Source organism: Calypte anna, chromosome 1 (genome assembly GCF_003957555.1).
Source record: "Calypte anna isolate BGI_N300 chromosome 1, bCalAnn1_v1.p, whole genome shotgun sequence".
NCBI lineage: Eukaryota > Metazoa > Chordata > Aves > Apodiformes > Trochilidae > Calypte > Calypte anna.
In genome coordinates, this window is record NC_044244.1 from 78,950,379 (window position 1) to 78,977,377 (window position 26,999).

General features: G+C 44.7%; 1 protein-coding gene across 1 annotated transcript; it reads right to left on the minus strand.

Moving 5' to 3' along the window:
* Positions 1-581: 581 nt before the first annotated feature.
* On the minus strand, positions 582-26,859 carry ATP1A1 (ATPase Na+/K+ transporting subunit alpha 1). Its single transcript, XM_030461644.1, has 23 exons — positions 26,612-26,859; positions 20,088-20,195; positions 18,320-18,379; positions 17,126-17,329; positions 16,657-16,770; positions 16,015-16,149; positions 15,700-15,817; positions 14,547-14,815; positions 13,343-13,541; positions 11,761-11,870; positions 10,235-10,369; positions 9,488-9,680; positions 8,834-9,009; positions 8,149-8,285; positions 6,207-6,357; positions 5,492-5,660; positions 4,791-4,945; positions 4,334-4,457; positions 3,420-3,565; positions 3,167-3,297; positions 2,516-2,617; positions 1,382-1,473; positions 582-920 (listed from the first exon to the last, which is right to left on the minus strand). The coding sequence occupies exons 1-23, from the start codon at positions 26,621-26,623 to the stop codon at positions 892-894; spliced, it is 3,069 nt and encodes a 1,022-aa protein (XP_030317504.1). The 5' UTR covers positions 26,624-26,859; the 3' UTR covers positions 582-891.
* Positions 26,860-26,999: the final 140 nt, after the last annotated feature.

A 26,999-nucleotide genomic window follows, 5' to 3' on the forward strand; every position in this document is an offset into this window, starting at 1 on the left:
CTTACTTCCCCACAGGAATGATCCAGTATGAGGATGGGGCAAATGCCACGCTGGAACAAGTATGTGCATGCACAGAGGTCACTAGGAAACACTATCTCTTGCCTGGCATAGCAAGAAGGAAAATTAGTGTCAGAATTTTGAGAACAAGGGTTCTTGGATACATATGCCATTCAGTGGAAGCCTGTTCTCATTCTGAATGCACAGCAAACAAGTCACAGCCTCTTAAAGTAGAACAGAGTAGACATCAGCCACCAGCTCTTTTCTCCACTCAATGCTACTTTTGCAGGAAACAGTTGGGATGTGTAACTGGAGGCCAGCAAGCTTCTTGATCTTTAGGCTTTGAAATGCAAGTGCTTACAAGCAGTTTGTCAGGGTAGGCATGGAGCTACAGAGAGGGATACACAAGAGCTTTTAAAAGCTGCATATACTGTTGTCTCCAGGTCAAGCAGCTCTGCTTCCCTGCTCTAAAAACAGGAATCCAGAGGCTAACCCCATAGCATCACCACCACACCCTAAGCAAGGAGGGGAGGCTTCCCTGGACCAGTTTTTGCCTTGAGGAAAAACATCCACCTAAGACCATGTGGGGGCATCCTCTTATAATCCATCTTTATTTGTAAAAATCAACATATAAAATCTTGTTTCCTTTTACAAAAACAAAAAGGCACATAAAACTACTCAAACTCTCATCACCATGGACTGATGGTCAGACATGTCCCCCCACCCCAACCTCCCCCTTGCTTTCTTCTCCAGTCCATGTTTCTTCATGTTTCCTTTAGTTTCAGCTCACTCCTGCCCAGACACAGTTCTGCACTTGCAAAGATGAAGTATGCACACAGGGGAGATGCTGGAGAGGTGGCATGGGCTGTGCGTGGAATGCTTCACAGGCACTTTTTAGTAGTAGGTCTCTCTCTCCACCCAACCTAAAGGAAAAGGAGAGAAAACAAGAGTTAGTCTTAAGGCAGAGGAAGGATGAGGTTCATGAGAGTTCTCTTTTCAGGCTCTGGAGACTTGCACTGTATCTGACTCAGGCTTTTAAGTGACCCCTAACAATGGGAAAGCCTTGCCAAATTGTGATGTACTGCAGTTTTCAAGGCCCTGTTTCAGCTTTTTAGAACTACTTAAGCAAGGATCAGTCTTTTCCATCTACTTCAGTGCACTGGTACTTTCATATACTTCAGAAGAATACTGCAAGAGGGATAGGTGAAGTTCTTATTTAACTGCACTATTCATGTTGAGGAAGAATGTCACAGAAATGCTCACAGCAAAATACAACCCTGCATGGTGCCCAGCACTGGGGGTCCCTGAGCATTTTCAGAGTTTCTACAGAGCTCAGCAGCATGAAAAGGTGAGGAAGGAAGCATTATTAGCAGCACATTCTTACCACCAGGGTGGCGTCTGATAATGAGCTTCCTGACTTCATCATACAGGAATATGAGAAGGGAGTACGGGAAAGCGCAGAACCACCAGGCCGGCCTGTTTGGGAGAGGAGACAGTGAGAACACAGGCAGCAGAGATGCTCTTTGCCTAGCAGAGCTGACTTGGTAAGAGTACAGGAAGACTGCCATGTCCCAGCTTGCCAGTGCATCAGCTCTCAGGAGGCTGTGGTTCAGCCAAGCCAAGAATCACCACCAGATTTTCTCCTGCAAGGGGTTAATCCACTTTTGGCCATTAATATCAATACAAAGTGTGTCACAGCACCTTTGTTTATCTCTGTACCGGCACCTCCCCATCTATTAATCTAGCAATATTTCCTTTAATTACACGACCTTTGTGCCCACAGCCTTGTTCACTTGAACTGCACTGGTTTCCCTTGATTTGCACATGCTGGCATTGGGCAGATGAGTTTTCTTGTTAGAAAACACTTACACTTCAGCACCAAACTCCAGTCAACACTTCTGAATGAAACACAAAATGTACTATGGGTTTTTTTGCCATGAAAATTTCCTGGCACTTAAGTCAGAGGACTCTTTGAAGGCTGAGGCTAAATCTTGTCATGAAATGTTGCTATGCTGTCAAGCAATGCTTAAGATGTTGGAACCCTCCCAGCTTTTGGGGAAGTTATTAGGCACCAAGTGGTCATCTGCACCTATGTAGTATGTTTCAAAAGACTTTACTTGTGCTGCTTCTCAGCTTCAGTGAGGAGGAGTCAATTGGCCTACGTTTTAGAGCAACGCAACTGGCTTTGGAGGTACAGCCCCCTAGCCATAAAAATAACCCACATAAGTAAATACAAGAGCAGCTGCACTACAGCACACTGGTACAACTAAGTTTTGTTGCTAATTTTTAGCGGGTCATTTGACTTCAGGCTCCCTATGAACATCCCATAAGCACTAAAGAAAAGCAACTCTCTGCTGTGCCACACTACAGCAAAGGATCACTCATCCTTTAGTCTGAGCTCTTCTGGGCTAAGACTTGATGTCATGCTCCACAAGCTCACAACTTTTATTCATGTCCTCATACAAGCACTATTGTTCCATGGTACAGCTTGCTGCATAAAAAACATAATGCAACTTACTTGAGAGGATACATCCTTAGAGCAACATCCATTCCAGGGCAGTAGGAAAGGAAGGCAGCCAGAGCAGTCTCCTCAAAGAGACCAAATATTAGGATCTTGTTCCTAGTAGAAACAGGAAAGCAGTCAGTGAAAAAGCACTTTCACAGATGACATCTTAAAAAGCACCAAGTTGCTACATGCCAGGGAGCGTAAACTTTCTGGTTTAGCCCTGCAAATCCATCTGGTTGGGGACAAGCTGATGGAACAGTTGTCACAATGGTCTTTTAAGTTTCTAGACAGTTATTCCAGTTCCACAACTAAGTCAACAAGCAATTGCTTTCATCAGTAACTTAGGAGGCTGGGGTTCATGCTGCACCATGGGGTTCATGGGGTTCTGCTGCACCAAGTCTGTGTGCTAAAGTACACCATGGTCCTTTGAGGCAGGCTAGCTCCTGCAGGCAATGCCAGCAGAAGTCACCATTTCCCTTTGTCTCTGTCTGAGGACCACAGCAGGTACTACAACTGAGTACTCAGCCCCTCTTTTATCCACTACCCAGCCAGTGTTCAAGACTTAAGCCAACATGCCCAGACCCTGCTTGGATGAAGAACTAGAATGCCATGTGCTGGAGAATAAAGTCCAGTTCTAAATCCTCCAAGGACACCCTGACTTACTTCATTCCCTGCTGGAAGACAGAGTTTCTTCGGGTCTTACAAATGATCAAGTCTGCCCACTGCACAACCACAATGCTGACAAAGAAGGCTGTATGGCAAGTGAACTCCACTACTTTCCTCTGTTCGTAGGTCTAGGAAGCAGAGAAAGCAGAGAGCATTCATTCAGACATGCTGCCTTTGCTCTCTGATGCTCAAAGTTCAGCAGGCATTAGTATTATGGTTGGCAGGCTCCAAGCTGTGCCTCAAAACTTACCCACTGCTGCCCATAGCTGTCTTCCACATCATTAATCCATCGGTCATCCCACTGAACTCTGATCCCTAGCAAGCCAGTAGGCCAGAACCCATTCTCTGCCATGATGACAAAATAGGTGAAGAAACCTCCCAGGGCTTGGATCATACCTAAACAGATAACAAGGAATCATAAAACTGATTAAACTACTGTGCAGTGCAATTATAACAGCAACCTGAATGAGACCTCAACCACCTAAAAAATTACTCCTTGTGAGGCAGTCTCCCAAGCAGCAGCTATAGAAATAGCGTACATTTACACACTAAATTGTAAACCCCCTTTTGCTTCTTGGTTTCTGATACCAGCTTTGTAGTTATGTCTCTTCTGTCCTGTGCTGTGATGGCATGCTGCTCAAGGACACAAGATAAAACTTTGTGTTCTCCATAAGCCTAGCACACCCCCAAGCCTTGCAAAATACAGTCAAGAAGGTTCCCAAGGTCTGCAGCAATTAAGCACAGCTCCCATCCTGTGAACTGGGCACATCTCTTTGTAGCTGCCTTTAATCAAGGCTCCTAATACTGTGCATTTTAGGGATGCACTGGAGAGAATCCTTTACTTCTAATTAAACTAACAATGGGATCTGTGTTCTTGTGGAACAAGTCTGAACCAGAGGAGAGCTGGTTGTCAGCCAGTTCCTTTACAGTGCCATGCAATTAAACAAAATTACTGTGAAAGAGATTGAACAAATCAAGCTGCACAAACCACTGCTATGTGCCATGGAGGCAGAATTACGGCAAATTTTTAACAGCCTGAGGTTCTGGTTTACACATCCCAAACCTCAACCCTACCAAAATAAGCAGAGCAGTCATTGACTCAGGATGCTGTACAACCACCACCACCAAGTTCAAACTGGTGCCAGAGAAAACAGACCAGCTTACCAATCTGCCCATAGGCCATGCTGATTAGCCGTTCATTCACCAGCTTGTCTGTTCTGGGATTTCTGGGCTGCCTCTTCATGATGTCACTCTCTGCTTGTTCATATGCCAGGGAGATAGCAGGGACCTTTGAAGGAGGTAAGACAGTTAGAACAGTTTTGGATTTTCCACAGTACATAGCCTTCTCTGCCCCATGTTTTCAGCCCAAAAACCCTGGCTGTACTATCCAGGAAGGATCTTATTCCCTCCCCATCCTTAGTTTGTCCTTACATAGATCTAAAGAATCCTCACACCCAAGAGAGCCAGGAGACAGGGAGTGTGGATCAAAGTAGTATCAGTTAGCCATTTGTTTTAAATCATATAGTTTTCTCTAGTGCTGTAAGTGTTTTCCTTCTACTTATCCTCTCTTTAGGGTACCAAAAAAACCACATTTCTTCTTGAGACAAAGAAAGACATTTACCATGTCAGTGCCCAAGTCAATGCAGAGGATGGTGACTGTTCCCAGTGGAAGGGGTATGTTTGCAATGATGAAGATCAGGAAGGGTGTGATTTCAGGAATGTTACTGGTCAAGGTGTATGCAATAGACTTCTTCAGGTTATCAAAGATCAGACGCCCTGGGGCAAGGAAGAGAGGACAACATAACTCTCACTGGCAGAAGGCAGCAAATTGAAGAGTTCTCTTGGATGTAAGGGTAAGACTCTTCTCCATGCACAGCATCACTTATATAGAGTAACACTTTTGGTCACAGCAATCAGGTTTTAATGAGTACAGCAATAGGATGCTAAGTCCTTGTTTCTAAAGATCAAGAGCCCCCGGGGGTACTCTGTTCTGCTCCTGTTTGAGAGGGATTGCTCCATCAGGGAGGAAAACATGTTAGACTCAGCTGGCAAAAGATGACTGTAGGGTCAGTGTTAGGCAAAAAGACAAAGTAGCTTTTGTTACTCAGCTGCTTCCTACTGTTACCCACCCCAAAGGGTCATGCTGGCCCCATGGAAAGGAAAAAGGCTTTGAAGGGAGGAGGAAAGTGCTGCCTTCCTTCAAAACATTTGTCATGGAGCCAAGCTCAAAGAGCCTTCCAGCTATCTCTATGTCAGAGAAAAACCAGTAACACTGCTGAAATATGCCACTTCACCACTACTGCACACAAGTTATAAACTCACCTTCTTCAACTCCAGTGACAATGGAGGCAAAGTTATCATCCAGCAGAATCATGTCAGCTGCCTGCTTAGAGACATCTGAACCCGCAATACCCATAGCAACACCAATGTCAGCCTTCTTCAGGGCTGGGGAATCATTCACACCATCACCTGTGACTGCTACAATGGCACCCTAGTCACAAAGAGAGGAACAAAGACTGTAATCATCATACAAGATGTTTTGGGCAGAAGAGTGTTGTTCAGAATCTGAAGCACCAAAAAACCTCAAAATTTCACTTTGCTATAGAGACCGCAGTTTCTCCTTCCTGCCCTCATTCCCTTCCCCATTATTATCAGGTTTATCAGAGCATCATGCTGTTCTCTCTAAAGCAGATGCTGGACAATAACTAAACATGTTTAATACTCCTCTCCCAAGCACTTCCATAATTTCCAGTTGGAAATTAAGGGCTTTAACAAATATAGCAGGCTCAGAATAAAGTGCAAGGATAAAGTACTTAGGACAAACTAGGGATTTCTTTTCTGCAAGATCCTTATATTATTGTAGAGCAGCCTGACACCAGCTGAAGGTTGCTCACAGACTGACATCTAGTCTGGCCCTTTATCTGATGAGACCAAGACTACTAACTCCTGCCACTTCAGAAAGCAGCACAAGTTTGTAATTTTTATGTATGTCTGGGGATTCATTCAATATGAAATCCTCAGACTTCCCTCTCTTTACCTGTCGCTGACAGCCTTCCACAATTATAAGCTTCTGCTGAGGAGATGTCCTGGCAAAGACAATTTCTGTATGATGAATCAAGATGTCATCCAGTTGCTCACTAGTCATATCCTTCAAATCTGAGCCATGAACAACACAAGCTTTGGCATCCCTGCAATCAAGAGACAGTATAATGTTTTACTTCACAAGTTAAACTAAGTTTTCCATTAGCTGTATAGCAAAATATTCAGCTTGTCAGTGCTCTAGCAACTCTTGCTACAACTAACTAGCCCAGGCAGTCTCTGCATAGAAGTTTGATGCTCCAAGTTTAATAGGTAGATGGAGTAACACAAAAAGAGAAGATTGCATCAAACAGACAAAAAGCCCCATAAGCAGATCAATTGTTTCTACAGCTTTTTAAAATTCATCAAGGCAAACTTCACTTATTTCCACAAGCTGTTGGCCTCTCTGCAAGAAAGGGAACCCTGGCTCAAGGCAATTAAGCTTCCAGCATCACAAGAGATGCTGTGGTCTTCTTCTACAGGCCTTTTTGCAATACACTGATAGATCTACACACAGCTCTTCAGACAGAGGTCATGCTATGCTGGTTCTGACTTTTACACTCTTCAGCAACAAAAGCATGCACTGTTATATTTAGACTGGTTTGGTACCCTGCATGCTACATCAAAATACCACCTCTCTAACCCAGCATTCCATCCCTTAGAAGGTCCATTATTCACACAGCTCATGACACATGACATCACCTAGTTTAGACAGGGAAATTCCTTCCTTACAGCCAGCTGCTGACCTGCTCAGTCACACAGCCCAGTGATCCCTGGACTGCACTGCTAGGTTGTGAAGCTAGCCTCAAAAAAAAAAAAACAAACCCAAAAAAACTCAGCCACAATACTTGTCTTCCTAAGCAGTTTCATTCCACAGGGTCTCTACTCACAGTTCATAAGCTATGTGGCTACCCTCCAGCCCAAACACAGGCTGGGTCAAGCTAAGTAATGTAGACAGCCCAACCATTCTGCAAACAGCCTGCTCATGCCAAAGCATATTTTCTGAGGATGCCTCAGTTCTGCAGTAGACTACAGAAGCAAACATTAACCCCCTAAGAGGATGGAATTCCATTTTCACTCAGCTTATAGCTACTGACTCATGTCAGTTCCTCTACCCAACTCAAGTCCTGCTCCCTGCAATGAGACCCAGAGGTGAGTCTGAGAGCAAGAGAAACAGAACCAGGCTTTTAAGTGATCGAGTGTAGAGGTGGCCTTTCAGCTCTTTTAACAGTGAAGAACAGTTTAGTCTACTTTCTGTAGCCCATTCACTCTGGATTGTGACTAACAGACTAGGCATTTTCTTTTTACCAGAGCTTTCCCATGAACCTGTAAGTTATATTGTTAAATATAACTTTGCCTAAGTGTATGATTGGGGCCAAAACTAGATGTAGCCTCTACTTAAAGATCTGGAATCAAAGGAGTACATGGTTTTGGGCTCTGCTGCAGCATTGCTCAAGACAGTCCTGATAGAGCTACCTCCCTTCCCCAGGCCACTTTAGATACATTTTCTTGCCTGCTACATTGGGCCAGAATGCAGTGCTTGTGTAGGAACATGAAGCAGGCAGGGCAAACACTCAGCTCAGGTGGAAAAAGTTAGCCCCCAAAGACTCCACCCAGCCATCTGTTTCTTTCCACCAGCATGGGGACAGACAGCTATGGCTCAGGAGAAACATTGAGTTCCCTGTATACAGCTTACTTTTAACTACTTCCCATGCACAAGAAACATGCACATTCAAGAGGGCCTTGTGTGTTCTTCACATAACTCATGATACCCATTGAAGAGCCTCAAATGCTGAGCTAATCAGGTGACAAGCTTTTCATGCCTAGGGAGAGATGTTGAGTGATTATCTAAGGCAAGGAGAGAGACAAACGCTTAATTCTTTGAACAGCTCATCTGGTACCTGGGGTTGACCTGGCTGACAGGAATGTTGAGTCGAGCAGCAATATCTTCTACTGTTTCATTGCCCTCAGAGATAATACCAACACCCTTGGCAATGGCTTTGGCTGTGATGGGGTGGTCTCCAGTAACCATGATAACCTGAAATAAAACAGGCAGACAATGAAAGCCTTGCCTGTACTGCAGAGCAGCACTGCCCAAGAGGCAGGGTCCTCTGAGACTGAAAAAGCCACATGGCTTTTATCTTTCTAGTGAGCCCTCACACAGAGCAAGCCTGAAGTACAGGCAGCAACCTGTTACCAACATGCAAAAGATTGAGGTAGATGGAAGACAAAGAAAATCATTAATCCTGAGTCAACAGATCCAGTTCTTCACTCTCCCATCTCTGTCAGTACCGTGGGACATGCAGAGCACTCCAGAGGCAAATCACATGCTTTGGGACACCATGTCATTGGTGGCCTAGCCTAGCAATTGCTAGTGGCCTAGCAATATGGAGTCTAACTTGGCTGTATGTTAAGTAGACTAAAAAACATTTGTACTAAACTGAGAAATGAAGCCTGAAGTAGTACTAGTTAAATCTAGTTAAATTCTGATCAATATTTTTTTTCACTCACATTACAGCAACACAAATAGTAAGATATATATAGCAGATATAGAGCAAGGTTATTTACAACCCAGGAATTAATTACCTTGATCCCAGCACTTCTGCATTTGCCAACAGCATCAGGCACAGCAGCACGAGGAGGGTCAATCATAGACATCAGTCCTACAAAGCAGAGTTTGTCTACAGGAAAGTTCACTTCATCTGTATCAAACTGGAAGCCTTCTGGGAACTGGTCATCAGGCATAGCCAAGTGGCAAAATCCTGTAACACATGAAATCCATGTTTATTCTGTTCCTACATAACAGGAGGCAGAGAGAGAATGCTTATTGCTTCTGCAAGCAGCTACACAAGAATAACAGGACAGCAGAGGTTTAGCCAGGGCTGCTTAGGCAGGAGTCACAGTCACATTCTAACAACTAATAGCTGTTGCTAGGTGCCCAGACACAGCCTGGTTCACATACAGTGAAGCAAATCTAATACTGTGTGGCCCCATGGGAGACACATGGTCCAAAATGCCTTGCTTCATTTTCATCTGATGGGTAAGACAAGACCCTGCAGGCTGCCTTTTAGATTAAAGGCTAAAGGCAGGACTGTTCTTACATGATTTGCTGAAGTGACCTTGACTCAACACTATGGTTACACTGCAGAACAGAGTATAACCCTCCACTTAATCCGTGGAGACCACACAGGAGCATGAGGGACAAAGCTTTTTTAATTTATTAAGACTGCTTTTTCCTACCTAACACTCTCTCCCCGAGGCCTCCCAACTCAAGGTAGGCATTCTGAAAAGAATCTTTCATTTCCTCATCCAGTGGTTGCTCCTTGCCATGAATAAGAATGGTGCTGCAGCGATCCAAGATCCTCTCCGGAGCTCCCTTCATAACCAGCAAGTGACGAGATTCTGATGGATTTGGATTTTTGTGGATAGACAGCTAGGGGGGAAGAAATGAAACGTTTTATGAACATGTATTGTGAAAGTCACGAGTAATCATGATCACTCAAGTGTTCTGTGACTACTCTTACCAAGAGAGTTTGTAATTTTCTGCTCTAGTTTTCATTTACCTGCACTTACAAGAGGTTCACAAATTAAGGAATGACTATGTATTACCATATAACCACAGATATTGCAATAGCCTTTTTTGTATCCAAGTTATACCTGTTAAGGTAATTTCCCAGCAGCTCATTCCTATTCCAAGATTTGAGCTCTTCCATCTGCTGTGTGCTAATGCTGCACAGGCAAGAAGCACGTTTGGTCCGTTTGGTCTTTCCTTAGCAGCTGACACCTTAGTGCCAAGGCAGCTCCAGAAGCTCTTACACAGTGTAACGCAGTATGGTCCATTAACTTCAAACTTACAGTCCTGAGCAATCTACAAGCCAGTAATGGCTAGAGAAGATTTTGGTGCCAAAACTAGTTTTCAGGCACACTCTGCAAACTTATGAAAAGTGCTTTACACAACAGCCCTCCCTAAAGAGGACACACACTTACCTGGTACTTGTTAGTGGAGTTAAATGGTATTTCCACCACTTTGGGATACCTTTGCCTCATCTCCTTGACAGAACCACAGCACAATTCAATGCATTTCAGAAGTGCAGACTCTGAGGCATCTCCTGCCACTGCTCTCTGAGGAAAGAGATAGCAATCAGAGTGTACATCCCAGTGGATTTGCCACAGAAGATTTTTTTAAAGTGTATTCAGTTCAGCCCAGTCTCAGCTTCCACCCACATAGCATGGTATGAGAGCAAAGACAATTCTATTATCTAGTGCTGACACATACTGCATTTCAGAATGCCAGGCCTCCCAGCCTGAGAGCACAGCAGTCTTCTGATGCCAAAGTCAAGAAGCCCTTTTAAAGGGCACAGAAAGTCAGAAATCAAGTGCAGTCAGAAAGAGGCTGGGGGGTAAACATTGGGAAAAACGGCTGTCAAGTTGCTTGCCATGAAAAACAGCAAATGAAGACTCATGCACACAGAAACACTTGCATGTGCTCTCCCACCCCAATATACAATTTGCTTATCCAGCCTCTGGCAGACAAGATTTAATCTGTCCATGCTTCCTTGCCCATAAGGCTAGCACTGGTAGAGACAGCACACAGAGGTTCTCAGGCCTGGAGATCTGAGTGTGCTTCATGTCCTGCTTGAGTTTCCTTTGCTGCAATTTAAACCAAATATTTCTTGCCCTTTGGGTATCTTTATCCATGAGAATTTTCTAATTATTTTTGGTATTTACTCTTTGGTATTAAAGACTTCTGAAAACATCCCTCCCTCCCTCCCCCCCAAGTCTTCCAAAGATGAGAACAACTCCAGCTCTTTATCTTGGGTCTAAAAAACATGACCTAAAATTATACTCAGTATGAGGGAAAAATTGTTTGTTCCATCATTTCTATTACCACAGCATCAGAACACCCTTGGGAAGGAGTTTACTAAGCAACATGACTAATATTTGACAGATTATAAGCTCAGGGAATTTCAGCCCTGGCTAGGTCACAGTTCAGGAACAAGAATCTGAATTGACGTTATGCTGGCATCTGCACCAGCACTGAACCAGCAAAAGCTTAAAACAGCTAAGACATGCCAGTGAGGACAGAATAGCTGAAGGCTCCCATGACTGCTGCTTCCCCAGCTCTGGTGTCATCTCCCAGCTCCCAGAATCAGGTGTTTGTAGCTTTCAAGTGTACAAGTACCCGAGACAGCAATTCCTGGAACACTCAGACATTAGGAAATGCCTAGGAAAGCTTTCAGGTTTTTCCTAGCCCTGTCTGAAGTATCTATTTGAGCCCCCAAAGAGACTGTAGATGCTAGTGGATGACAATCTCCTGAAGGAAATGAATGAGTCTTCCCAGTCCCATCTCCTCTGTCCACAGCACATCTCCCACAAGAGTGCTGGACTACAGAGAATAATAGTAGTGACAGCTAGCTCTACTTGGCAGGTTCCGGTGACCCACAGCACATAATCTCACTAACATTACAAGAGAGTAATGGGAAACAGGACAAATATTTATTTTAAAAACTCACCTTAAGAATTGGTACATTTTCCTGGTTGGCCTGAAACACAGCGCGGTTGCAAAGACCTGCAACTCTGGACAAAGCAGTCCAAGTAGCTGAGCTCTTGTCAAAAGAAGCACCTGAAAAGCAAAGGACAAGCCAAAGGTCAGGACATCCTCCCCCACATAAAACAAAAAAACATAACAAAACCACAAACAAGCTTAAAAGAAACCAACAACAACACTAACTCCGAAACTCCAAATCCCACAGGCTTAGAACAAAAAGCCCTTACCTGAGAAACAGAAAACACTTAAAGCCTGTTAGCACACTACATCTCTTTCAATTCTCCTTCCTCCTCAGGTACTTGCTGAGCAGCTATTTATTTTGAGACCTGAGAGAGCAACAGTGCAAGCACACAAGTCTGTTTTCAAATTCCACTAATGGCTGCATTCAGCAGCAGCAGAGGTCATACTGACAAAGCCAAGAAATCCTGGACATGTCCCATTCTTTCAGAGGGGTTTGATTAGGGAATGTCCCCTCCAGCTTGTCTCACTCAAGAGTTGGATGAAATAGTTCCCAAAAGAACAATACTTAAGGAAACATACTGCTTCTCCTATGCTGGCTTTTAAGTTGGATTCAAGGGAGATGAGTTGAACAGACAGCTGATAAGCTAGTGTACTATCCATTAAGTGAAGTGTTATAGGCTTATTTCAACTTCAGCCAAGCCAGCCATTGCCAGGCCAAACCCAAGTGCTTCCAAAGAACACTATTTATAGCTTGCTGCTTTGCACTGGTGTTAAAGACCAAAAACAGTAAAGCAGCTTTTTTAAAGTGGTTTAGACAAGCACAATGTTTTGGACTGGTTGGAGGCAGGGTGCAGCAGCACCACTAGAAATTTATGCTAATAAGGTGCGAAATGTGCTTGCAACAAGGTAGATGACAGCCAGGAAATTCCTAAATTGGGTTGTACCAAGCAGTTGTAGAAAGTTAAGTACCTCTCTCAACTGCACAGCACAAAGTTTTCAGTTTTTCAATATCTAGAAGAAACTTCCAGCTGAAGTCTTATTCACTTCATTTATTGCTACAAGTCTGCAAACACAGCCAGAATGTTCTGGGTAAACCAACTGTAGGGCAGCCATCTAGTTCAACATGAGATTATTTCCATCTGTGTCCAGATTCAAGTAATTTATTATTCATGTCAATAACTATGCTTTCCATCAACACTTTCAGCAGACTTAAGATAGAGCTATTTCATCAGATCTAGCTTTTGGCAGAAATAATCAGATACTCTGAAGTACAGAACAGCAATTATTTCCACATACAGAAGAAATGTAAGGGGCTGACCATTCAAGAGGCTCAAATTCCAATGGAGTAATTCTGAGCAAAACCTCAGAGGAACTCAATGCTTAAACAGAACCGTGGTAAAATGCTAAACTTTCTATATGCCATCTCAAGTCTTTTAATGGTCAACTGTAGATCGTAAGTTAGAAGTCCTTGCACTGTAAACATTGCTTGGACGGGAGAGCTAGAAACATGGGTTTCTTAGAAGTCCAGGAAGCCCCAGGAAAAGCCATTTTAAATAAATACCTCAAGCATAAGGAGATGGTCTTACCACTCTGATTCTCTGTAGTATCAGCCTCATGAATCTGATTGTCAAACCACATGTGCGCAACTGTCATGCGATTCTGTGTCAGGGTGCCTGTTTTGTCAGAACAGATGGTGGATGTGGAGCCCAGGGTTTCCACAGCTTCCAGGTTCTTCACCAAGCAGTTCTTACGAGCCATACGCTTGGCTGTTAGTGTCAGACATACCTGGAGAAAAGGAAGATGCTTGGTTACATGTTCACTAATACACTGCTACTCACTGTGGGCATGGAATCACAACTGGCTTACATGCCCTGCAGTGATCACCACCCAACTCCAAGCTCACCCTGCTAGTGCAAAACAATCAGCAATGCTGAGGTTGCTAGTCTTAGATGACACATTTTCCTCATCACAAAACCTCCAGAACAGGATGTGCAAAGCTTCGGTCTCTTGTTTCTCAGTGCAATAGGAAGGAAAAAACACACTACAGACAAACATTTTAAGTTGTGGTTCCCAATCATAGCAACTCTCAAAACAGGTGGAGGCAGGCCATGTATTAGAAGGCCCAAAACAGCCCTAGTGACCACGGGTACAGTTTGTGTAGGAAGTGAGCAGCGTTCCCTCTCTTACCTACCCTTTCTTACAGGAGGCTCTCACCTGGTTCTACCCAGGTGAGTTCATTCCCTGCCTCAGTTGCTGCTCTGGTTCCTAAGACTGCATGGAAGACTGTAGACCTGTACACAACTAACCATTACACAGCTGAGCATACCTAGATATACTCACCATCTCCTCAGGAAACCGAACTTTCAAGAACCTCTGCCAGGTCCCAGATCAAAAGCTGGGATTGGACTGAAGCTTGCCAAATGCTCTGCTAACCCTTCGGGGCTAAAGGAGCTACTGTGCGTGTGAACAGTTTTAACAGGAAGATCCTTTCTTGACACAGAAAAAGGCAAAACAAGTCCAGAACTCCTAATATTGCTCACTTCGGTTCTACAATGCCATGGTTCTGTGCAAGTCTAGCTTAGAAATCCATCTTCAGCAGAAAAACAGATTCAGAACTTGACATTGATTCAGGCAACTGAAGTCCATGTACACTGAATTTCCACTCACCAGAAAGTACCTTTCAATACTTTATAGTGTTTACTTCAGTAAATGCACACCAACTGTGAAACACTCAACTCCCTTCAGAACTGTGTATTTAACCCATTCATACTTTTTTCCATCTTCACTCACCGTGACAGTTGCAAGCAGCCCCTCAGGGACATTGGCAACAATGATCCCGATGAGGAAGATTACAGCCTCCAGCCACGTGTACTCAAGGATAAGTGAAAGGACGAAGAAGGAGACACCCAGGAACACAGCCACACCAGTGATGAGATGGATAAAGTGCTCGATTTCTGTGGCAATTGGAGTTTTCCCCCCTTCCAGTCCTGAAGCCAGACTGGCAATACGACCCATCACAGTGCGATCCCCAGTGCTAATGACAATGCCACGTGCAGTGCCTACAAGAGACAGGTTTCAGAAATCAAAAACTCTTCCCAAAATACACTAAACTGAGTTCGTTCAGCCTGTCCTAGAGTTTAGCAGGCTTTGACCAGGATCATGCAGGTGGGTGTTCCAATGGCCAAAGTCTTAGACTGCAGCTCTTTTTTCTCTCTCTAGCAGCACGAGAAATAAATGGACGTAAATGCTGCACAGGGTTCTTGTGTGACTGGTCGGCCTGCATGCCCTCTCCCATCCCAGGGAAGGAAGTACCCATTTTAGAGGAAGCCATCTTCAAGAAATAGTGTGTCCTCTTTCCCCTCCTTTAAGGGGAAGCCCATTTTCTCTCCCCAAGACAGATCAAGAACATCCTTCAATTTTTCTGGGCTGGGCTTTGTGGGGGTGGGAAAGAGCAAAAGAGAGTCTGCTGGTGAGAATCTGTCACAGGATGACATAATAGGAGCCAGAATTCTTCACCATCACTGAATAGTCACACATTAACACCCTGTGGATGTGGAAAAGATGCTGTGGGCTTCAGCACAAAGAGCACCTACCACCATACCCAGAGCTGCAACAAGGAGTTCTGCCAGAGATGTTTGAAACTCTTGCTTTCTGCAGCAGCTCTAATATTTCTTGCAGCTCTGCCTCACCATGTTGTTTCACAATATCTGCACTTAAACACTGCTGTAACAGAGCAGTGATGCTCTAGTCTTCTTTGCACATTGTACAGTATTGCAGTTGGAAGGAGCAAAGCCCTTGCTTGCAACCTCCAGCCTACTCTGACACTGGTAGGAGCAGACTACCAACAAATACACTAAAATTGCATGGCGCTTTTTTTTTCACCTTTGAAGTTCAACTCCTAGCATTGTTAATACTACAGGGAAGTAAGAAAAAAATTGTGTACCTTCCACACAGTTGGTGGAAAAGAAGGCAATGTTCCTGGTCTCAAGCGGGTTCTCATTGGAGAAGTCTGGAGACCTGGTCTGAGGCTCTGATTCACCAGTAAGTGAGGAGTTATCCACCTACATGGAAGACAGTACTTGGTTATGCACAACCAGTAGGATGCCTTCAGTAATGAAAGCAGACAAAACACCAGGTACTACACTCTCCCCCCTCTTCCATTCCACCACCCATTCACAGGGTAGAAGAGATTCTTTGAAACCAGACTAATTCATCATCCCTCACAACGTAGTTTTCAGACCACTTGTCACTGCTGTACCTTGCAACCATGCGCAGATATGATCCGAAGGTCAGCTGGAATTCTGTCTCCTCCTTTCACTTCCACTAGATCTCCAACTACAACACCTTCAGCATTTATGCTGAGCTTCTCACCATTTCTGACTACAAGAGCTTGCTGAAAGAGAGTACAGAAACAATCTACGTCAAAAGAACAGACTAAGGATATGAGTATCTTAAAATAGTTGTGCTATGGTTCTACAAGGTTTCTACTTGTACTTATTACGTTTATCTTCAATACATGTTATTTTAAAAAAAACAGCTCTCTTTGTTTTCTTGCTATTAAAGTTCCTTGTTGCCAAGGATAATAGAATTAGGTACAATACAGGCTGCCCATGAAGGAAACTGAGTTTTAGTGCACACCACACCAGATCCTGAACTACCCATGCTGTTGGGGAAGTATCCCATCACTGTTAATAAAATAAGGTGGTGGAACTCTGAGGGTCCAAGAAACTGCCCTGGCCTATTGACAAGAAGGAAGAGTATCATAGACCCCTTGAAATGAAATGCTAGCAACCCACACTAACAGTCAGGCCTTTTTCAGTTGAAGCTGATGTTTAAAACAGTTAATAACCTCAAACAAGCTACAGCTTGGCAGATGTCAATAAAGTGAGGTATTCCATACCTGAGGCACCATGTTCTTGAAGGACTCCATGATCTTTGAACTTTTTGCTTCTTGGTAATATGAGAAACAGCCAGTAATGATGACCACAGCTGCCAACACAACACCCAGGTAGAGCTACAAGGAGCAGAGAAAGTGAGTCATAGGATGATCTGCCTGAAAGGCTTCCAAGTTCGTCCAGATAAATTGCTTGGTATTTAAGTGCCCCATTACAAAGCATGGAGGCACTTGCAGTCTCTGTACATTTTGTACACAAAAGCCATCCACAAGCTAGTGCTGTTAACACAACATGAAGGAAGTCGGCTGTTCATTTCATTAGGTGGAAGCACTCCAAGACATGTTAAGCTCACACACTGAATTTCCCATGATTATGGGAAAAGCTTTGGACTGAATGCTTAGAGGAAGTTAATCTGCTTTGAGCCAAACAGGCTGCTTAGCCTGCCTTTGAGGCAAGCCAGACATTTTTACTTACATTATCATTGTTGGGCTCCTCCTCCATTACACTTTGTATGCCATAAGCCAGAAAACAGAGAATAGCACCAATCCACAGCAGGAGTGAGAATCCTCCAAAGAGCTGCCGACAGAACTTGACCCATTCAGGAGTGGTAGGTGGGGGTGTGAGGGAATTTGGGCCATCACGAGCCAAAATCTCAGCTGCACGTGCAGAAGTCAAACCCTAAAAGAGAAGTTATTTTTATACGTATTGTGGCAAGACTAATTGGAAATGTAGCTCTTAATTTGTTAATGTTGGGGAACAAGCTTATGCTAACAGGTAATGGAGATCTCCACACAGCTGCCAGGGCTCTGCAATACAAATGAAGGATGTGAAAGCTGTATGCCAAAAGAGAAGCTACAGGATGTTGGATGCTTCCTGAAAAGCCTGAAGCCCAGGGAGCTACAAACACTGAAAAAGGGCAGGACAAGAAGGCTACAGCAGCAGACTTTGAGCTCTGAGAAACAGCCCAGTACAATCTATCCTATCAAATTATGGAACAAGTGAAAGCTGGTGGCTGTAAAGATGATGACACTTTGGACTGGCCTTCCAGGAAGTTCAGCTTTCAGAAGCCAAGGTCTTTGACAAATATACAAGTCCTTGTGCTGTTACAGAGTAAGAACAGACCTGTTGCTATATGCAATCATGCAAAAAAATGCATTAAGCAAAGCAAACAAGAGCAAAGGTGCAAAACCACTACAGTGCTTCTGCACTGGACTTTAGCTAGGACAGCTGCACACCTCTTAGTATGAAAGGGTGAAATTTTAACTTCTACTATCCCTCATAAAGCCTCTGGGCATGTGTTAACTCATTAGACTACATCTACAATACAACAAACATTTGCCTTTTTTAGAAGCTCCTCAAGGGAAAAAATAATCCAAGGATTACTTGACCTTGGAACAATTCAGAGGCAGATAACTGACTTTGAAACAGTCACTGAAGTATCATACCCAGCCTGTACAGTGGGAGGACAAAGACAAGTACTTGTAAGCTCAACAGTTCCTCCAAAGCCTGGGAAACTTAACTGGAGGAGGTGAGATTAAACAAAAAAGGGAAAAAAAAAACCACCCACCCAGCCCAGACCACCCAGATCTCCCTTTATGAAGTATTCTGATCTGAGACTGCTCTATTTCTGATCGGGGCAAGGAGGGAGCAAAACCAAAGTCTACCTACCCGACTTAAGTCTGTTCCATATTTACGATGAAGTTCATCAAGGGTCAGCTTGTGGTCATCCTGAAAGACAAAAAACGGGCTTAAAGACATCACAGTCCCTGCAGACTGATCAGCAAGAATTCAGCAATTCCATCCCCACCCCAGGCTTTCTATCTGTAACAGTTTGATGAGTGTTAAGAGATTAGAGTGTTTGAGTATGAGATTAGTTTGAGTATGAGGAACTAAAGCAGGAGGGCTTTCAGACTGAGAGGGGCAGAACACAGAGGGGTCTATTCCCTCCCATTCCCTGCCCATACTCCATCAAGGTCAGGCAGACCAGTAGGCCCTCTCTTTTATCCACACCTTGCTTTGATGTAGTTCCCCTGTGTTCTTTTACCACCAAATCCCCATGTGGTCTTCTTCAGAGTCCACATCAGCCATGGACCCTCTCCTGACTCACTGCCCTGCCATAACAGGCCCTCAGGCACCTATTCCTGCCTGAATCAAGACCAAATTATATATATTTGTATACATTTGTATAAATTTTATCCTGTATGTTATTTACCTTTCTCCTGTTCTAGTAAATCTGTTTGCAATTTTACTTAATTTCCAACTTTAAGTCTCTCATCTTTACTCCCCTTTTATCTTCCCTTGGGGGGGCGGGGGATAATAGAGAATAATGCTGTCCTTTGTTTTTAGGCCCGCCCAAACTGCTAAGCTGTCAGCTCATCTTTGTGAGGAGAATCTCAATCTCATTCTGCAACTCAAAACTGTTTAATCTTTAGCATTCTTGTGACTGTTTGGGTATGACATGACAGCTTTTTAAGCAAACTTTCACTATATCTCAGCACAGTCTTTGTGCCTCCAGCAAATTCTTGAGGCTTCAGCAAGTTGTTTTTTCCAGGGGGTGAAGGGGGAAGGGACAGAAAAGGAATTAGGAAGAAAGGTAGGAATGTAGAGAAGATTAACCCTGTAAATTCACACACTTCTAGGTAATGCCACCAGCTTAAGCAACGTCTCTCCCCCAGATGAGGCTCCTTTCAACAGCCAAGATATTTTTCAATTGGATCACATTGGTGGACTCGAAAGGTTGTAGCGAAAGGGATGAGATGCTTTCAGTTAACAGCACTACTGAACACAAAATCTTATCTTAGGGCAAGCTTCAGTATCTCCTCTCCCTAAAAGAGGGCCCAAAAATGGAAATCCCAGGCTCAAATCCACATCACAGAAAAAAGAACTGCTTCATCTTCAAGGAGAGCAGGTCTAAGCTGTTTCACAGACAGATATCATTATCCAACATTTACAGATGGTGATGGGAGACACCTCCACCACAGCCTCAAACATGATGAGAAAAAGTAATACCAAGGTCAGTCTGAGCACAGGCCAGCAGTAAATAGAGCTGTACAGACTAAACTCCTCAACTGGAATGAAAACAGCAGTCTTACTCATATGACAGCACAATAAAGCCCACAATGTTGCTATCCAGACAGTGCTTGCCTGGGCAATCAATGCAGCTACACTGTGCTACAGGCAAGACAGGCAAGCAGAAGCTTGAGTTCTGTGTCAAGCACATTTTGAGAAGTGATGTTTTTAGGGCCTATCATGTGGCTACCTTGATGCTCAAACACTTGCAGCATGCCTAGCTTGGAGAGAGAGGGAACATGAAGAGAGATCAGTACTTCAGTCACACCATAATGTCTGTACATGATCTCATTTAGTCACATGAGACATATGCTTTGGGGCTAATGAATATTCTTAAAGCTGCTCTTTCTGTGCCCTATACTCTTACCATTACGACTTCCTTTTTAAGCTCATCCATGTCCCTCTCCTTCTTCCCCTTTTTCTTCTTCGCGCCATGCTCTGATGTAGCAGTGGGCTCATACTTGTCTCTTCCAGCCTGCAAGAGAAGACAATACTGTTACAAACTGTTTCTAGAACTACTGTTCCAAAAGTCAACTTACAATCAATATCTACAGCAGTACACATGAACTGTACACATAAGACTGCCAGGCAGACAGAATTATTACAGTTCATTAAAGTTATGCCACTACATTAAATAAAAAAAAAGGAGCTGTTGAGTAGACAAGTCCTCAGTAGACAGATTACAGCTAACCATTATGCAAGCCTAGTTACCAGGAAAGTAAGATACAGCCTATTCAGTCAGTCTTAATGTGCAAGCCCCAGCTCAAGCTGAAAAAGTGATGAGCATAAGAAACCAATTCCTGAGTGCATATTTATGTTCTCTTCAAGGCATTAACTCCTCCTCCTCCTCAGTCTTTAACATCCTCTGGCAATGGAGCAGCCTATGAACTGAAGATGAATAAGCAGTGGTATCTCTGGCTAGTTGAATCTGGGGACAAGTTCCAACACTTTCATTCTCAGTTTGGCACTCTAGCTAGCTGGTTACACAATAGAAATCTGCTTTTAATTTATGGCAGTTTGACCAGCAAGAATGGTATACAAAGCAGTACACTTTTGCAGATTGAATCTATGCTTACACTCCACAGAGCAGATTATATGCTTGGAGTCTTTATTCAGGTGCTTTTATATTCACTTTCATTATGGTTAATTCAATATGCAGAGATTTGAATTTTGTCGTGATGGGGTACACAAGCATCCCAGGACAAGCTATGATATAGCACATAAAAGCATAACTACAGACCAAAACGTATAGAACAGTTCCAGGCAGACATAATACCAAACTGTAAAAAGTTTGGGCACCCCATAAGGTACCAAAACCAGGCATCAGTATAGCCTCACAATGTGGTCTCTCTATTAAACACTCAAATCACTTAAAAAACCCTCCCTAGCAGCTTTTCCCTTTTTTCACTTCCCCTGCCAAGTTTAATGCAGGGAGACTTTCAACCAATGGGATCTCTGAGAAGTATTTTGAGATGAAACAGCAGTTAGTGGCACTGAAGTCAAGCTGTTAACAAGATTAAGAAAAGGTTTCAAAGGCATCGCCTTGCTTGATCTTTGCATGAGCACTTAAATCACAATCTGGATATCTGAGAGTAATCTGGACACAGGAACTAATGTGAGGATCCAAGAACTGTCCTGCTGGAACAGTAACACATGAAAATGTTATTATTCACTCCAAGAGAATTAGAAGCCAAAACCAAAAGTGAAACTACATGAAGATAAAGGGGGAAAAAAAAAATCATCACAACTTTTCTAAATGAATATGTCACCTGCACCTAGAAAATAATCTTCTTGCCCTGAGAAAACTCTGCACACCACTCTGCAGCCAGTGTCATACATTTCACATGCAGGGAAGCCCTTTCTTGCTTTCTTTAGTAAAGGCAGGCTTTGCATCCCCCATATCCTTGCCTGCAGGTACAGAGATGCGCAATGGGAACAGCTTTTAATAAGAGGAGTGGAGCCAAGCTGCTTGCCTCCTCTCTACTCCGGGAAAAGGACACAGAACTACAGACTGTCAGCATTCCTAGCATTCTCTTTCCTGCACCCAAACTCCCATTTCACTTCTTAAAAAAGAAGTGAACACCATGGAACTTAAGCCAGCAAGGTCCTCACATTCCAGCACTGAAAGAATTTGCCACGGGGCAATTCACAACAGGTCACCATGAAGTGCCTCTTTTTCAGTCTGAGGGAAACAACTTTTATTTCTGCTAAAAATCTGACAGACAAGTCCAAACACAGTTTTAGACAAAACATATGCTTCTTGATTATTGCTAGAGATGTGAAATTATTTCTAATGAAGATGAAGGACCTTGTGCCTTAGTTAGCAGTACATCATCTTCAGCTTCACCCCTTTTCCCCAGAACAGCTTGCAAGCACTTGCAAAGAACTTCCTGGCTCTTTGAAAAGACTTAAGTGAAAACTCTTTGTGAAAAGTACAGTTCCCCATCTTATCAGGGGCAGAGGTGAACAGCCCATGAATACAAGTGTTCAACTCTTTCAGCTGCAGAGACAACCTGTAAGTGGGCAAACATGAAAAGGCTCACTGTCCTTGTTCAAGCATGATTTGCTTAAAAAAAACCAAAAAACAAAATACACCAATAACTGAAGAAAAACCCTAGCAACCAGCTGCAGTCAAGACATAAAGCAGAGGGAATTATTAGTTTCTTTAAGCACCAGCACCCAAGTATTTGGGTCTTAATGGAGTCCATCTTAGTGAGGTGCTCAGAGTTCCTCAGTTTACAGGAAAAAAAATTAAGCACAATACAATACCCCTTTCTGTAAGGGTGAGATGCAGCACTAAAGCAACAGAGGGAAGGTAAACAGTATCTCAGTAGCACCGATTTCAGCTCTTGCTATAGGATCATTTCATGCGTCCTGAACTTCCTGCTCCATCATTCAAATCTGAACTTGACACGTAGATCAAAGTCCTGCCCTGATTTGTGCCTTCAGGGACATTGCCTCTCTTCTGGCAAGATGAGCCCCAACTGTTCAACAAAGGCTTTGTACTGGCTTGGCTGGGCTGCCAGGGAATATGGGGTTCATCCCATCTCTCAGCACTGTAGGATTTCCCTTCTCTCCCTTCCTTTTCCTTCCTTAAAATGAGAAGGAGGCCTACATCTTATCAAGAATAACCACATGGCCTGAACACAAAAGAAGGTCTGTCTCATCAGAAATGTCACCCCTGTTACTTGACTTGGCCTAAGAACTCTGACTCATCAAAACAGCTACAGAAAAAACACAGCCTTTTTTTTTTTTTCTCCCATACAAGATTTCTTTTTTCCACTGGCTTAAGTGCAGCATTAATACAGATCAGTGTGAGTTTTATACAGCTCCCAGAAAATCCTATTGTCTTTCAGATACAGCTTAAGCTTTTCCATTCTGGACTAATTGAGCCATTCATGACTGATGTTCTCAATACAAGTAATGATTAACCAGGAAACAGAAGGGGTGCAAATCAGCAGACAAGCTCAGAAGTACCCTATTCTAAAATCACCTAATCCAACAAGAAATATCAAGTAAGCGCCAAAATAAATTACGCCAAAATAAATTACGCGGTCTCCGGAGGCATGGTCTGTTCTAGTACTTATGTCATTATAATCAACTGTGCAGAGAAAACAGAAAAGTACTGTCCTGCTGCCTCATGAGACAGTCTTCAGTAAATATATTAACCAGATGAGTCATGGTACAGACCATGCCTATTGGACTGCAAACACCGCTCCACAGCCCTACGTAATCTCAGCAAGTGATGCAAATGCCTTCTCTTGATCCTTCTCACTCCCCCCCAAGACCTGTATTCTATCTCCTATCTTTAATCAAAAGTCTAATCAACTGCATCAACTGAACAGACTCTCAGCAACTAGGAGAGGATAAAGCATTTTTTACTTAAGGGCTAGTAATTGCTCATTGTGAGCAGACTGCTGCTTCCCAAATTATGGAAGGACAAGCTCTCCTCCCATGACAACGGATCTAAACCTTGCAAGGGTTTTCATAACCAAGGTAAAAACAGGATCACCTAACACTTTAAGTGTTCTCTGGAAGTTAGTACAAACATCTCTATTTGGAGCTGCTAAAGACCCAAGTGCAAGGCAGTCTTTCCAAATGCCATAGCTGCACAGCTCTTCCTGATTTTTCAGTGCTGTACCAATTATGGAGCATCACCTCCCACACTTCTTTGCCTGGAATATTAGCACATCTTTACCATCAATCCAGACATCACTATTGGACAAATCTCTCTGCTAGAGAAGCTGGGGATTAAAGCCACCCCTTGAAAAGGCCTGACATTCTGCCATTTTCAGGATCATATACTGGGTTACATGACCGCAATCTGCAAGTACAGAGCTCTTGCCAGAGACCCTTCATCCTGTTAACATCACTTTTGCAGAAGTCTTGTTTTACTAAGCCCATGGTTTTCTTTGAAGTATCCTCTGGCAATAGTAATGAAAAGTGGGAATGAAAAAGATGGGGGAGGAGATTTCTTATTGCACCAGTTAGGCTGCTTCGATTTGCATAATTTTCCCTTGGTCCATTATGCAATATGACTTCCTAGTTCCTGACAGGGAAAAAAGAAAAACCCTTAACTGGGGTTTAGGCATTGGCACTGACCTCCAAATGCAACTCAAAGCACTCACTAACAACTATGTGCCCCGCCTGCGCAGCAAGCAAGACAGAGTGAAACATGCAGCCGCTGCCTGCAGACAACTTACCGGGAGCTCTGATCAGAAATGAAAACCCCCTCTACTTTACTCCACTACACACACCTCCTCGGATGATCTGCTTTTTAGGCTCAGTAAGATACCCAGGCAGCTCAGAGCCCTCCCCTTGTCCTGTTACCATTTAAAGTAAAACACACGCACAACTCGGCTTCTCCTCATTGCCACAGCAACACGGAACTTCTCTCACACTTAACACTCACTTTCTCTTCCATCCCATGCTGCCATGGGAGAGAGGTTTCCTTTTCAGGCACCTTAATGCATGGCAGGCACATGCCAGTCTCATAACCACACACTGCCTTTTTCACAGTTTTGCTCTCTCACATCCCTGTTTTTCAGGGGGTCCCCAATTATCGGCACGACTTCTCATTGCTGAACTAACAAAACTTATGACTTGCTACCAGGAAGCCTGTGGCAGCTGTACCCTGTTGAATTACTCCCCACGTTGGTGCTTCAGTTTCAAGGCAATTGCTTTATTATCCATGCAACCTACAAAATGTTAAATAGAGCAGAGAGAGTTAACAGCCTTTATATTAGAAAGCATCTGCACCTCCTATTAGTCCAGCCACAAGGAGCCTAAGCTGCTGAAGCTTCTCACACTGCTATCATGCACGCACAACTCTAGGGCTTCTTTAATGACCTAAAGCATCCAAAATACTGCAACAACATCAAATTCTCCCTCGATGCTTTAGCTCTTAAGTGACTTTTTATCGTGCAAGCTGCTTGTTGCCCGTAAGACTGAAAAACACCACGCTGGGCTGCAAAGCATCCAAAGGACCAGCGAGGAAAAAAACCAACCCCACAATGCACACAAAAATACCCAGAAAGCCCACCCCACAGACTCTTCAGTCCCCTTTTCCAAGTAAATGCCCATTCAGCCATGTTCTTGCAGCTCCCCTACTATTCACCCAGTTATGTCAATATCACCGCTGTTGTACCGCACCCATGAGGACAATGCAAAGTCAAGTCAATGTTTGAACAGCACTTAGGAAGCCCAGAACACCTGGAGGCCGGGACAAGGCTACCACCTTTGCACCTTAAGTGCCGTCAAGCTCTCCTAGAGAAGCAGAGAAATTTGGGAATTTTCCAGGAATGAGTCTAAAACAGAAGTAAATAAAAGTCTACAAACTTCCAGCTATACAAGACACACGGGGAAGTATTTGAAGGGAAAAAAACAAACATCCGAACAATAAAACCCCAAAACAAGTCTATACTTTTCCAACACTAAACAAAACCGGAGCAACCCACGAGGTGTTTCTGCCCCGCGCACGGGCATTTGAACACAACACCCAACTTCTTCACTCCGGTTTTAAAGAGCCTTCACTGACACTTTTCTTTAGTTGAAAGATAAGATCTGAATTAAGGGCTTCTCTTCCTTGTGTAGGAGCAAGGCTGGTACAGGACAGAAAACGCTGCAGGGCCTTTTGGGAAGCTTCTGTCACCCCAATTACGTGGGCAGATGTTAAGAGTCGGGGGCGATCACATCCTTCCCACCACCAACACCCATCACGCCCTCAATGCTACCAATAGGCAAATTAGCCCTAAATAGACCCTAACAATCCTGGCATTCCCGTCCCCCCCATCCACGGGCACTCGTGTCTCAAGAAGTCTAAAGTACTCTTAGGAGCGAGGGGAGCAGGCACGCTCCGCTCCGAAAGGGCATCAGATAACACCCGTCCCGGGGGCTGCGAGCCCCGCATGCCCGGGGGGCGAGAGGCCCTTTTTCGGGGTACTCGTCGTTAAGGGTAAGGCGGCCGAGGTTCGTTTGGCCCACCCCTTTACTCGGGCTCACCGGCACGGGCCGCCCACCCCCGCGGCCATGTCTGCGGAGGGGCCGTCCGGGAGCAGCCGACGGCGCCTCGTTGCGGCGCGTTGTGCCTCCCCCCGCCCCGTTACTTCCTCTCCCGGCGGCAGCGGCCGCCAGGGACCGTTGCTCCGGGGCAGCTGGCACCGCCGCCGCCCTCTAACGGCCGCTGCCGCCCGCACCGACCCCGCTACCCTCGCTCACAGACGACGTGGCCCTAACGCCGCCGCCCCAGCGCGGCTACGGCCACGGCCAGTTCCCCCCTAACTCCAGCCGCCTTCGGAAAGGGGGGACCCGGCACTGCCCCGGCTTCTTGAATTTCCCACTCCCGGCCACGCGGTCCGCCCCGGTCCTCCCGTTCCCGGCCCCGCCGCTCACCCCCTTGCCCATCGTGCCAGGCGACTTGTGTGCGGGTCAGGCGGCTGGGGGTGAGAAGCGGGGATCAGCGGCGCCACGTGTCCCGGACGGCGGCAGGTGCGGAACAATAGCAGCGGACCCGGCCGCCGCTCGCCTTCTTCCCCCTCCTCCTCTTTCTTCTTCTTCTTCCTCGGCGGCTCCTCTCCTTCGCCTCAACCCCCTCTCCCCCCCACCCACGTCGCTCCTCTCGGTCGCCGCAGCCTCCCGCAGCTCCAAAAGCCGCCCGCTTCCCGCCGCATAAAGAGCCCTCCGCCACACCGCCCCGCCCCAGCCCAGCCCGCCGCACCGCCCCTCCGAGGCGGTGGGTAGGCGGGGACGGCACGGGACCGGGGCGAGGCGGGGTTGGAGG